This window comes from Micromonas commoda, chromosome 7, assembly GCF_000090985.2.
Source record: "Micromonas commoda chromosome 7, complete sequence".
In the NCBI taxonomy this organism is placed as follows: Eukaryota; Viridiplantae; Chlorophyta; class Mamiellophyceae; order Mamiellales; family Mamiellaceae; genus Micromonas; species Micromonas commoda.
Genome location: NC_013044.1, coordinates 1,157,128 through 1,168,857, shown reverse-complemented (window position 1 = coordinate 1,168,857; position 11,730 = coordinate 1,157,128). Strand labels below are relative to the sequence as shown.

General features: G+C 67.6%; 8 protein-coding genes across 8 annotated transcripts; 3 read left to right on the top strand and 5 right to left on the bottom strand.

Annotated features, from left to right (window-relative positions):
• Window positions 1-557: 557 nt before the first annotated feature.
• Window positions 558-1,246, top strand: MICPUN_108681 (predicted protein). Its single transcript, XM_002504016.1, has one exon. The coding sequence runs from the start codon at window positions 560-562 to the stop codon at window positions 1,184-1,186; it is 627 nt and encodes a 208-aa protein (XP_002504062.1). The 5' UTR covers window positions 558-559; the 3' UTR covers window positions 1,187-1,246.
• A 136-nt stretch (window positions 1,247-1,382) lies between these two features.
• Window positions 1,383-1,571, bottom strand: MICPUN_60302 (predicted protein; the record flags this gene model as incomplete). The annotated part of the gene is made up of 1 exon (XM_002503663.1): window positions 1,383-1,571. One exon carries the CDS (start codon window positions 1,569-1,571, stop codon window positions 1,383-1,385), a length of 189 nt encoding a protein of 62 aa, XP_002503709.1.
• Window positions 1,572-2,303: 732 nt separating this feature from the next.
• Window positions 2,304-3,723, top strand: MICPUN_108680 (predicted protein). The gene has a single exon (XM_002504015.1). It carries the CDS (start codon window positions 2,318-2,320, stop codon window positions 3,482-3,484), a length of 1,167 nt encoding a protein of 388 aa, XP_002504061.1. The 5' UTR covers window positions 2,304-2,317; the 3' UTR covers window positions 3,485-3,723.
• Window positions 3,724-3,770: 47 nt separating this feature from the next.
• MICPUN_60300 (Ca2+:Cation antiporter family) lies at window positions 3,771-5,705 on the bottom strand (the record flags this gene model as incomplete). The annotated part of the gene is made up of 1 exon (XM_002503662.1): window positions 3,771-5,705. One exon carries the CDS (start codon window positions 5,703-5,705, stop codon window positions 3,771-3,773), a length of 1,935 nt encoding a protein of 644 aa, XP_002503708.1.
• Window positions 5,706-5,966: 261 nt separating this feature from the next.
• Window positions 5,967-6,461, top strand: MICPUN_60299 (predicted protein; the record flags this gene model as incomplete). The annotated part of the gene is made up of 1 exon (XM_002504014.1): window positions 5,967-6,461. The coding sequence occupies one exon, from the start codon at window positions 5,967-5,969 to the stop codon at window positions 6,459-6,461; it is 495 nt and encodes a 164-aa protein (XP_002504060.1).
• Window positions 6,462-6,542: 81 nt separating this feature from the next.
• On the bottom strand, window positions 6,543-7,418 carry MICPUN_60298 (predicted protein; the record flags this gene model as incomplete). Its single annotated transcript, XM_002503661.1, has 1 exon — window positions 6,543-7,418. One exon carries the CDS (start codon window positions 7,416-7,418, stop codon window positions 6,543-6,545), a length of 876 nt encoding a protein of 291 aa, XP_002503707.1.
• Window positions 7,419-7,512: 94 nt separating this feature from the next.
• Window positions 7,513-9,034, bottom strand: MICPUN_112706 (hypothetical protein; the record flags this gene model as incomplete). Its single annotated transcript, XM_002503660.1, has 2 exons — window positions 7,513-8,470; window positions 8,922-9,034. The coding sequence occupies 2 exons, from the start codon at window positions 9,032-9,034 to the stop codon at window positions 7,516-7,518; spliced, it is 1,068 nt and encodes a 355-aa protein (XP_002503706.1). The 3' UTR covers window positions 7,513-7,515.
• A 126-nt stretch (window positions 9,035-9,160) lies between these two features.
• On the bottom strand, window positions 9,161-11,617 carry MICPUN_60295 (predicted protein; the record flags this gene model as incomplete). The annotated part of the gene is made up of 1 exon (XM_002503659.1): window positions 9,161-11,617. The coding sequence occupies one exon, from the start codon at window positions 11,615-11,617 to the stop codon at window positions 9,161-9,163; it is 2,457 nt and encodes an 818-aa protein (XP_002503705.1).
• Between the last annotated feature and the right edge of the window lie 113 nt (window positions 11,618-11,730).

The window sequence follows — 11,730 nt, the reverse complement described above, 5'->3', positions numbered from 1 at the left end:
GACGAGGGCCAAGTACATGGACTACGGGGACGGCGCGAACAAGCACGCGCTCGTCAACGAGCCGCACGCGACGCGCGTGATGCGTCAGAAGATGGCGAGGGAGCGACGACGTCGATCGATGGCGTACGCGGACGGACTGGGAACGGCGGCGATGGACGCGCGGGTGTACCCGACACGCCCGCCGACGACAGCGGATGGAGACGAGGAGGAGGACGAATTCAACGCGAGGACGGGCGCGAGCCGCGATCCGTCTGAGGTCGCCCCGCCCCTCTCCGAACCCGACGCGCGAGCGAGACGCGCGAGGGAGAGACTGGCGCGTCGTCTCGGAGTAGGCGTCGTCGACGCGAGAGTCGACGCGTACGAGAGCGAGTGGCGGTTTCCCGAGTACGACCGCACGCACCGGGTGGCGAGGGCGGCGAGGCAGCGGATGGCGCTCGAGCTCGCGAACGGAGCGCGAACGTTCGGGACGACGTGCGACCTACTCGGCGGTGATGACGACGACGATGATGACGAGGAGGAGGAGGAGGAGGCGGCGGGCGTTCCTCCGGCGGCCGCGACGATGACGACGAGGATTGCGGCCGACGGATCGGACGATGCCGACGACGACCGGGAGGTACCCTTCGAAGAGGTACCCTTTGACGTACCCCCGCACGCGGGCTACCGCGTCCGGGGCGGCGTGCGTCGCGTGGACGTCACCCTCGTCTCCGACGCCATCTCCGGCGCCGGGCGCGCGGCTCGTGACGCCGCGCAATCGCGCGTCTTCGCGATGGAGCGCGTTCGCGCCGAGCGAGCCGCGAAGATCAAGGCGTGGGGCGAGGCTTGGAAGGCGCCGCCAAAACCGCTGAAACCGCCGAAACCGCCGGGCTGGGAGGAGGTCAAGGCGACGAAGATCGCGGCGCTGGACGCGCGGTACGGGAGCGACGCGAGGGTGGCGAGCGAGGCGGCGAGGAGCGTGAGGGAACGGGAGGTTCGCGCGAGGGAGACGGCTGCTGCGGGGGATGGCGTCGTCATCGGGGACGGCGAAATAGCCGACGGGATTGAGGACGCGCTCGGGACGAGCGCCGGTGGTCCGCTGGACGTGCTCGGGGATTCCACCGGGACGGCGGCGCAGCCCGGCGGCGGAGCCGTGTTGTGCAGGCTCGGGCTTCCCGACCCGAACTTCGTCAGGCTGGTGGACTCGACGTGATCGATTTGATTTGATGATTGATATGCGCGTGAAAATGAAATGCTAAATGCGGGTCGCGAGATTCGGTGTTTGTCGACAATCGTTCGTTTCCCGCGACGGGGCTGGTGCCTACGCGCCTCGCGAAGACCCGGATCATGTCATCGCAGTCGTCGTCGGGTTCCGAGCGCGTCGAACCCGGTCGACGGTCGCTCGCCGCTCACTCGAGCGAGGCGAACTTGACGGGACCGAGCTTGAGCTCCTTCATCCTCTTGGCCTCGGAGCGGGTGATGCGTCCGTCGTCGTTGGTGTCGGCGGCCTGCACCTTGAAGTTGGCCTTCTTGGCCTCGGACCGCGAAATGTGGCCGTCGTGGTTGAAGTCGGGGCTGGATGGCGTACCTTTGGGCATGTCGAAGGTTGCGTTTGGGGGCTCGCGTCGTTTCGCGAAATGGCGGATTCGACACTTCCGGAAGCGCGGTTCAAGTGGGCGGAGCAAGCTGGTTCAATTTTACACTTTTTGAACACTACTTTACGTGTGAAAAACTTGGCGTTCACAATTATGCGCCAACAGGTAATAGGGTCGCGCAAATAGTCCTAAAAATCAACTTTTCCCGCAAAAGAGAAGATACTAACTTTTCCCGCGCGCGAGCCGGGCGGACCGGGTTCGACGAATTGGAATCTTCTGCAAGCAAGCACGACCAAGATTTGGCGGTTTGGAGCAGTTTTTGGTCCCACGACCAAAATTTGGATCTGCAGGCGGATGGCCACCCAGACGACAAACTCTCTGGGTCCTCTCGCATGACACACACTTTTTGCCACCCGATCTTCCCCGAGATTCCCGAACCTACCCGATCCGATTTTGCGCATCTTTGATGTGAACTAGGGACGTATGCCGAGCAGTCTGGCAAAAAGTCGAAATTCCTGGATCCGCATAAATTTGTGACGACAAAAAGCTGACTCACAGACGTCAAAACTCTTTTTACTGCGGCGGCCCCCACCTGCCGCGCTTCACACCGACGCGAGCCCCCACGGCACGTGCACGAACGAGACGAGCCCTGCGCGCGTGAGGGCAAACGAGAGATGGTCGCCGTCGAAGCACCCGCGGTGCGCCAACCGCGTGTCTCTCACGACGAGGACGAACCGGAAACATGCGCCATGCTGACGCACCCGAACAACACCGGTGCGGCTGGCGCGCAGGCCAAACCCCCGCGACGCGCGCGAGCGAACGCGAAGGACGGCGAAGGAATCGTCCCGTCCGTCGGAAAGGCGGGGTTCCAGCTCAAGGCGGTCGGGACAAGGCCGATTCGCATGTCGCACGTGTCCTCGACGTCGCATCACTCGCTCGCGAGCCTCGCGCACGCCAAGGAAGAAGACCACGCGGAGGATGACAACGAGGAGCTCTCCCCCGAACGCGAGCAGCCGGACGCGAGCCTCGGGACGGTCGTCGCCGACGCCAGTCACCCCGACACGCGCGAGACCACGGAGACTCCGAACCTGGAACCGAACGATTCGGACGCGTCGCGGCCCGTCCCCGCGGGGGAGTCGCAACGCGGCGGAAATCAGTTAATCCGGATGAGCCCGCGCGCCGAGGAGCCCGACGCCGCGCTCGAGGTTCACGCGTCGCATCGTGCTCCCCCCGAGCTCCCCCCGAGCTCCCCCGGCGGCACCATCCGATGCACCGTCGACAACTGCGGCGAGCCCTGCGTCTCCGTCTACTGCAGGCGGTACCACACGTGCCGCGAGCACATCGGGGCTCTCCACGTCGTGAGGAACGGCGCGGATGTGCGCTTCTGCCAGAGGTGCTCGAGTTTCCAACCCATCTCGGACTTCGACGGCGACAGGCACACGTGCAGGGACGCGTTGCGCGCGTACAACTCGGCGCGACGCGAGGCGCGCAAGACGAACAAGTATAAGCGAAAGGAAGCCGCCGCCGCGGCTGGCGACGCCGACGGGGCGCTTAAGCGAGGAGCAAAGGGCGCGAAGAAGACTCGCACGGAGCCCGCGCCGAGCTCGAAAAACGCGAACGATGCGCCCGCGAACGCGGCGTTCGGCGTGGACAATCGCGCGATTGAGATATATCGTGCCACCATGAACGCGTTGCAGGCGACCCGAGCGGCTCCCGCCCCCGGCGCTCCGCCTCCGCCCGCGGCGACGATGACGCAGCTCGACGCGATGAGGATGATGGCGGCGTCGGCTGGGAACCAGGCCGCCGCTCTCACGGGTAACGGCGGCGACGGCGGCGCGCAGATGCTCCGCATGATGCAATTCATGAACGCGGCATGGCTGCAGTGGTGCGCGAACGTGAAGTCGCAAGGACCGTGACCATTGTTTTTCGCCGGGCAGTCACCAAGGTGACCGGATCGCGGCGAGAAGAGACGAACATCCACCCCGCGGCGCCCCTCTTGAAAGTCGAGGCGGACGACGTACGCCGTGGCGGCGTGTATTCATTCATCACCATTCATTCCGGAGGTCGACAAAAATTCGGCCGCCGTAGATTTGTGTGCATTAGCCCTGTATCCCCTAGAAGCAAGACCCTGTAGTGCTACGATATGTGTATGTTTCTAAGAGACTTTTAGTAATATAACCGTTCCTCATCTCCCGCCTCTCTTCACGTCCCAGACCGCAGCGCTAACGCCACGTACACGGCCACCGCGCCCACGTAGCTCCCCATGACGTAACACGCCACCCGCCGCGTGAAGACGAAGCCGTACGCGGTGCTCACCACCCCTCCGAAAAACGCCATCGCCGCTACGCCGTAGACGGCTAAGAACTTCACGTTCGGCGCCAGCGCCGCCTCGATCGTCCCGCCCCGCGCGGTGACCAGCCACATCGCGAACCCGGTCCCCGCGCTGAGCTGGCAGAGCGGCCCCGCGAGCGACGCCGTGACCGCCATCCGGGTCGAACCCCGCCTGGCCACCGCCAGCGTCCCGCCCAGGTCACCAGCGCTCGCGCCCCACGACATGAACGTAGCGCCGAGTAAGCTCTCCCGCACCCCCGCGGCCCGCCCCGCCGCCTGGAACAAGCCCACGAGCTCGTCCGCGCAGAGGTGCATCCAGACGATGCCCTGGAAAAAAGTCAACGCGGTGAGCCATCGCGATTTTCCCGGGTCCAAGCCGTGTGCGCCCACCTTCCCGCTGCGAAACGTGTACCAAACCGCCCACGCGTACCACGCGCCCAGGCCGCACGCGAGAAGCGCGGGTTGCCTCTCCGATAACGGCCCCAGCGCCCCGGCGGCGCCCATCGCGAACACCGGCGCGACGACGCAGACGAGAAGCAGGTGCCCGCGCGACATCCGCGGCGCCGATTGATGCCCCCCGGATGTCGCGTGGCCCGTGAGGCGCGGCATCGTCGACGACATGGCGAGCAGGACCGGCGCAGTCGCGACGGCGCCGAGACTTACGCCGTCCGTCTCGTCCGCCAGCCCGCTCTCCACCCTCGCCCACTCCGCGATCGCGAGCGCGAGGGCGATGAACGACGACGACGACACAGCTGGCGACGCGGTTGATGGGCTGGGCGACGCCGCGGAGCTCGAGAACCGTCTCGTCGGCAGCAGCGTCGCCTCGTCGCCGTCCATCTCCACGTCCACTTCCTCGTCATCGTCCTCGTCGCCCCCCCCCACTCCTCGACGCACGCGCGGGGTGCCGCCGACGCTGCTCATCTCGACGTCCCCGCCGCCGGCGCCCTTCTCCGCGCCTTCTCCGCGTCCTCCGCCCGCCTCCCCCGCGACCTCCTCCTCCTCTCCGTTTGTTCGGCGGGCGGGCGAGTGCGCCACTCCGCCCGCGAGGCGCACCAGCCTCGGCTCCACCGCGCGCCGCCCCCATCCGAAGCACACGACGCACGCGTACAGGACGTAAGAGAGCACGAGCGCCGACGACAGCTCCCACGAGACCGTGTCCGAGCTCATGGCGATCAACGCGAGGATGAGCATTATAAGGTACGCGGACACGTCTCGAAGGTACGGAAACGGCTCCACGGCGACGCCCTGCTGCGAGTGAGGGACGTTTTCGTCGGACGGGTGATGTGAACCGTCGTCGTTGTCCCCCACGCGTCGCTTCGCCTCCCACGCGAGCCCGACGAGGACCGCGAGCGCCTTGCCGAACGTCGCGACGAAGAGCCCCGCGCCGATGGATTCGCTGAGCGCCAATCGTAGATCCGGTTCGGCGCTCTCGACGAGCGCGGCGATCTGCGTGAATATGTCCGGCGCGGCGCCTCCCAGCGCGAGGAGCGTGGCGCCCGCGACGTCGTCCGGGAGCCTCAGACGCGTCGCGATGCGTTCCACCGCGGGGGCGAAGAAGGCGTCGCCGACGGTACCGATGGCGACGAAGAGCATCGCGCACCAGCCGACGAGGAGGACCGCCTTCGCCGCGCCGTCGTTGGCGTCGGCGGGGCACTCGATGAAGCGGAGGTAGTTCAGGCCCTCGGCGGTGCAGGCGGGGTTGGCCTTGACGTACGCGCACGGGTCCGGCGCCTCCCTCGGGACGCACTCCCCGCCGAAGCTCGCGGCGGAGCTGTTCCCGCTCATTAACGAGATGTTCCCAGCCATCACGGAGATCGCGCGCCCGGCGAGTGCCCCGACCTCGAGTCGCGCCACCGGACCCCGCGGCCTCCTTTCAAGCCAGCCCCGCGCGGGCGTTGCGCGAACCGTGCCGTCGTCCCGCCCCTCCAGCCCGTGTGACGAGAGCGCCCTCCGTCGGTGTCAGAACTCCTGTCGTGACGACCGACCGACAGCTGGCTGGCTGGACAAAAGTGCAACATCAAGCCTTCTGCAGCCTTCGGCACTCGAGACGGCGCGGCGCACGGCGTCATGCGCGGGTGGCTCAAGATCGCGTTCATCGCGCTCCTCGCGCTCCTCGCGACGCCCCAATGCCGCGCGGAGGAGCACGAGATGCCGAACTTCAAGACCATGAAGATCAAGGAGCTCAAGGCGATCCTCGCCGACAGGGGCCGGGAGTGTAAAGGATGCGCGGAGAAGGCGGACTACGTAGCGATGGCTGCGGACGTCTGGTCCCTCCCGATCGTCGAGAAACCCGCGAGCGGGGACGAGACGAAGGAGAAACCCGCGGAGCCGGATCTCAACGACGCGGATCAGGAGCGCATCAGGCGCATGATGGACGAGATGCAGAACGGACCGCGCCCGACTGGGGATCCGGAGCGCGACGCCATCTTAAAAAAACTCCACTCTAGCGGCATCAAGTTCTCCGGAGGAGAGGGCATGCCCCTGGACCAGCTCCGGAACCTGGAGAAGGCCATGGGGAACATCAAGACCAAGAAACAGGGCGACGGGGACGACGAACTGTGAACGCTCGCGCGTCGTGAGATGGGTCTCATCAGATGTGTGTAGCACTACGTGTTCATCAATCGAAAACGCCTCGCCAATCCTTCAACTGCCGTCGCCCGCCGCCTCCCGCCGCCTGTCACGATCCCTCCGCTCCTTCCGCTCGCGTCGCCGCCGCCGCGTTTCCGACCCGGTACTCGACGACGACGACGAGTACGACGACGAGTACGAGCTCGACGTGTAACTCCCCGAGTAACTCCCCGAAGACGAGCTCGACGGGGACCGGGCCCGTCGACGCTCGCCGGCTGTGTCGTCCCCGCCGCCTCCTCCCTTCGCGTCGCGCTCGCGTCCCCTCGACCGGTCGCGCGCACGATCGCCGCGGCGGTCGTCGCCCCCGCCCTTAGCGTCGCGACCGGCGCCCCCGCCCCCGCCCCCGCGGGAGGAACCCTCCGTCCGTCTCTTCTTCGCGTCGGCGCCGTCGCCGTCCGTCGCCCTCCTCGCGCGCCGCGCCGCACGGCGCGCCTCGCGCTCGCGCTCGCGCCGCTCGCGCCGCTCCGCCGCCTCGGCGTATCGCCGCGGACGGCTCGCGCGCCGCTTCCGCCGCTCCTCCTGCCGCTCGCGCCTCTCGAGGTACCATCGGATGTTCCCGCTCGTGAGATCGAGTGATCGGATCGCGCGCGCGGCGTCGCACTTGCAGCACGTGTCGCGCTTCTTGAAGTTGAGGGTGTCGCACGGCCCGCAGAGCCAGTCCCCGGGGGTGGGCTGCTGGCCCTTGGGGCCCTGGCCGTGGCCCGCCTCGTTGTTGTGCGGGAAGAGATCGTGGCGCGAGGGATTCGGCCGGGGCGCCCCGCGGTCGAAGCCGTATCGGGAGCCCTCCCGGGACGGGGCGCGCCCGTCGCCCTCGTAGGAGTGGACGTACCCGCAGTTCGAGCGGTAGCACGTGCCCTTCAGGAACTCGCGACACAAACGCGGGTCCGCCATCGCGCTCGCCTTCGACGCGCCCGGTGGGTGTGATGAACCCGAAATCGCGACGCCCGATGAACTCTCAGTGGAATGGTGAATAAATAAAATCATCTCATCACCTGGACGGCGCCTCGGCGGGCGCGACGTCCTCGCCGGCGCCCTCCCCGCTTCCCTCCCCGGCCCCCGCCCACCACTCGTCGTCCCCGTCCCCCATCAGCCGAAGCTGCACCCCGTTCAGGTGCGCCGCCCCGAGCACCGCGACGACGCCGCCGCCCTCTCCCGACTCGACGCTCTCCTCGCACGCCACCCGGATGCTTCGGCTCAGTATGTCGTTCCTGGTCTCGAGCAGCGCCTTGAGGAAGAGCCTGGATACGAACACCACCTCGGCGACGTCCAGGGCGAGGAACAGCGCGCTCACCAACCGCTCCTCCCCGCTCATCACGTACGCGCCGGTGACGGCGTCGAAGCCGCCCGGGCGAACGAGGGTCGGGATGCGCTCGATCCCCCACACGAACGCCGCGAACGGCACGATCACCTTGGGAGACTTGATCGCCCACGCCATCGGATACTTGAACATGCTCACGGGCATGCCTAAGAGCAGGGCGGCGTCGCGCCACAGGTCCGCCGCGCGCAGGTTACCGCGCGCGTCCCCGCGGCCGTTGATCTCTCGGTCGAAACCGTCGCGCCAATCGCGAACGAGCCGGCCCCATCCGCCGAGGGGATTCAGCACGTCCCTCGTCGTGTCGGCTATCGTCCGTCGCGCGCACGCTCCGAGGTCCTCGATGCGCTGGTCGCCGAGCCTGATCTTCGTCGGGTCGCCCGCCGCGTCCGCGGCTGCGAGCATCTCGTTGTAGAGGAACCACCGCAGGAAGCTGCCCGGGGGCTGCGTCTTCTGCGTCTTCTTCCATCGGCTGGGACACGACTCCAGGACCACCGCGTGGAGGGCGTCCGCCTCCCTGAGCCGCGTCACCGTGCTGCTCGCGAGCTCGATGGAAACCGGGTTGTAGTGCATGGTTCCCACGAGCGTCACGTCGACGCCGGTGGCCCGATCCTTGAACCGCAGCGACTGCCTGTCGCGCACCACGGACTCATCCTTCGTGGAGGGCGTCCGAGACGAGGATGAGGCGCTCGCCGCGCGTCGAGTGATGCGCCCGCGGCGGGTCGCGAAGGACGTGCCGAGGGTCGATGCGGTGGAAAACGACGCCATGGTTGACGACGACGCCGTGGAAGCGCGCCCCTTCGTCTGGGCCGGAGTGTTCACTTTGCCGCGTAAAACACCCGACAGCCCTCTCGTCCTCAAGTTCATCCTACGTGGCACGCGAGGGCAGCATGACCACTCTCGCCGCGTCCATCAACACCGCGACTGCGGTCCGCGTCTTCGCGCCGACCCACCGAGTCGCGCACCGTCGCGCCGGCCAGGTCGTCGCGCTCGCGTCCCGCCCGGGCACCCCCGCTAATCTCGGCGTCGCTCGCACCCATGGGCCCCTGGGCGCCGTGAAATCACACACGCACGTGGGCAGCCGAGGCGCGCGTGTCCTCGCCCGCGCGGAGAACGACGGACGGGGCAAGAACCCCAACGAGGAGCTGTACGGCGGAGGTCCAACGTTTTCGGGCGAGATGATAGGCGTCGCCATCTTCCTGATAATCGCTCTCCAGTTCTTCGGCACCGGCTTCATGGGATAGAGACCGCATCGTCACGTCGCGTTCGATGAAACAAAGTACGTCGACGTCTACGCTAAGTACGCTACGCGTGTGTCCAATCACTCCGTCTTCTCGTGTCCCTCCACCGTCGTCGCCGCGTTCGTGCGCCCGCTCGTCACCTCGTCCTCCGCGCCGTCGCCGTCGCCGTCGACGCGCGACTCGGTGACCTCGGTGACGTCGGTGACGAGATCGTCATTTAATGTATCCCTCGAAGCCGAAGGGGACGCCGCGCCCGACTCGAACCCGTGCGCCCGCGCCGCCGACGCCGCCACGCCCCCGAACCTCCGCCTCGCCGCCATCCCCAGCGACATCCTGTGCGAGGTGACGCGCCCGATGAGGTACACGAAGAATGCGAGAATGCGCTGCGTCGCGCGGAGCACGGTGACGCCGATGGTCCGCCACCAGTCCAACCAATTTCGTCGCAACGACGCGCCGTTACCCATCGCGGACGCGATCCAACCGACTCCAAAGCCGCCCAACGCGACGGATGAGGCGGCGCCCGACGAACCAATCGCGCTGCTCCGCCCGAACCACGGACCAATCGCGGCGCGCCACGCGTCAATAGACCCGAGTCCGACGCCGAGTCCGACGCTACTCGCCGCTCCCTTGGCGTTCGACGCCGTCCGCGCCGCAAACTTGATTGACGCCAGTTGTGCCGCGACTGGACCGAACGCGGACGCCCACAGACGCGTCGAGTACGGACCAATGGCGACCGCGATCGGCGCCCACACCGCGGCGGTCCAGCTCCTCGCCAGCCTCGCCGCCGACGAGAGCTGCGCCAAAACCGGGCCGAACATCCGCGACTGAGTGAAGAGGTACGAAGCCAGAATGGAGAGGCGCGCCGCGGCGTGGCGCTCCAGAAAGTCGCCCAGAGGCTTCCAGAACCGTGTGAACACCGCGTCGAGACCCGGAACGTGCTTGTACAGGTCGTAAAACCCCGCCATCATGGACAGCACCGACACCAGCACGAACAGCCCCCTGGCCAGCGTCCGAAGCCACGGCCTGTAGTAAAACCCGCATCGCGGCAGGAGCAGCGCCCACGGCGGCAAACCCGTCTCGTACAGCCGAAGCAAACCGGTGCCCGGCGATTGCACGCGCCGTCGCAGCGCGTCGGGGAGCGACGGATGGGAGAAGTGGACCACCAAAGTCTCGTGCGTGTACACCGCGGGAACCGCGTAAGTGAAAGACCCTCCTCGGGCGCCCTCCGAGGACGCGGGAAGGTACGCCGAGCCATGTTTGTGGACGCCGAACGCGGGCGTTCCCCCGTCGGCGCCGCTGTCGCCTCCCGGCGTGCGCACGGAAAGAGGCGGCGCGGGCGAGGAGACCGCCGCGTTCCCCGCGTTCGCCGCGTTTGCCGAGACTCCCGAGACTCCCGAGACTCCCGAGATTTTTGACTCGTTCGGCGTCTTCGACCCCGCGCCACGAACGACCCCTCCGTCCACGCCCCAGACGCGAAACGGCGCGAAGCCTCCGGGCGAGCCCCTCGACGCCGCCACCGCCTCGAACCGGGACGCGAGCCGCGACGATTCCATCGACGAAGCCGTCGACGTCGTCGTCGTCGTCGTCGCCATCCTCGATCGCTTCCGCGCGGTGCCCACCCCGTCGCCGCCTCGGCGCTCATCCTCCGCAGCCGCGGGGGATGATGAGTGATCCGTCGCCGCCTTGTGCTTTGAACCCCCGCCGCCGCCGTCCCGGAAGACGCTCCGCCTTCGTTCCCCTCCCTTCCGGGGATGCCGCGCGGGCTTGACGGGCCTCTCGGATTTGTTCGAAGCATCGTCGAAGAATCGCGTCGCGTCGTCGAAGGATGCGAACGCGCGAACGGTCATCGCCCTCGCCTCGATGGCGAGCCGCCCGTCGTCGCACAGCGGATTCCTGTAGTCCAGCCCGGCGACGTCGGCGTAGGCCACCTCGTACGTGAGCACCTCGTACGTGAGCGACGCGCGGGCGCCCGCGGGAGTTGCGCCACCGTCCATCGCGACGTTCGCCCCGTTGACGTTCGTCGGGGTGCCCCGATTCGCGCCCGGCGTATCGCCTCGTATCGCCGCGTCTCGTCCCGAACCCCATCCCCCGCCCGGCGTGAATCGGAGCGGCGTTGAGGACGACGTCGTCGCCGCGTCGCCGCGCGCGTTGGCTTCCCCCGGCATCGCGACGTCGTCCCCTCCCGCGGACCCCCCGACTCCCCCTTCCAGGTTGAACGGCGAGGTGGGCACCGGCAGGCCCGTGAACTTCGAGACCAGCTCCAAGGCTCGCCCTAACGTGCTCACCACCCGTCGCCTCGATCGTATCACCGCGAACACGAAGCGATCTTTGCACGGGAGGAACCTCAGCTCCGAGTGCCACCGAGGACCAGCCGTCCACATCCCCACCGACATCTTGGACAGAGGGAACCAGCCGGGTTCGACATCTCGCGCGTCGAAGCCCCGACTCGGGCCGATGGACCCCTCGCCGCCGAAGACGACCGACGGCGGCGTGAGCGGCGCGGGGGTCATCGGCGGGGGCGTCGCGGCGACCGACATGGACCCCCCGGCCGCTCGTCTCCCGAGCGCCCCTCGTCAGTGCCAGTCAGATTAAACGGTCAAACAGCTAAGAAGTCACCCGACTGTCCTGGGGCGGAAGCATTATTCGCGCC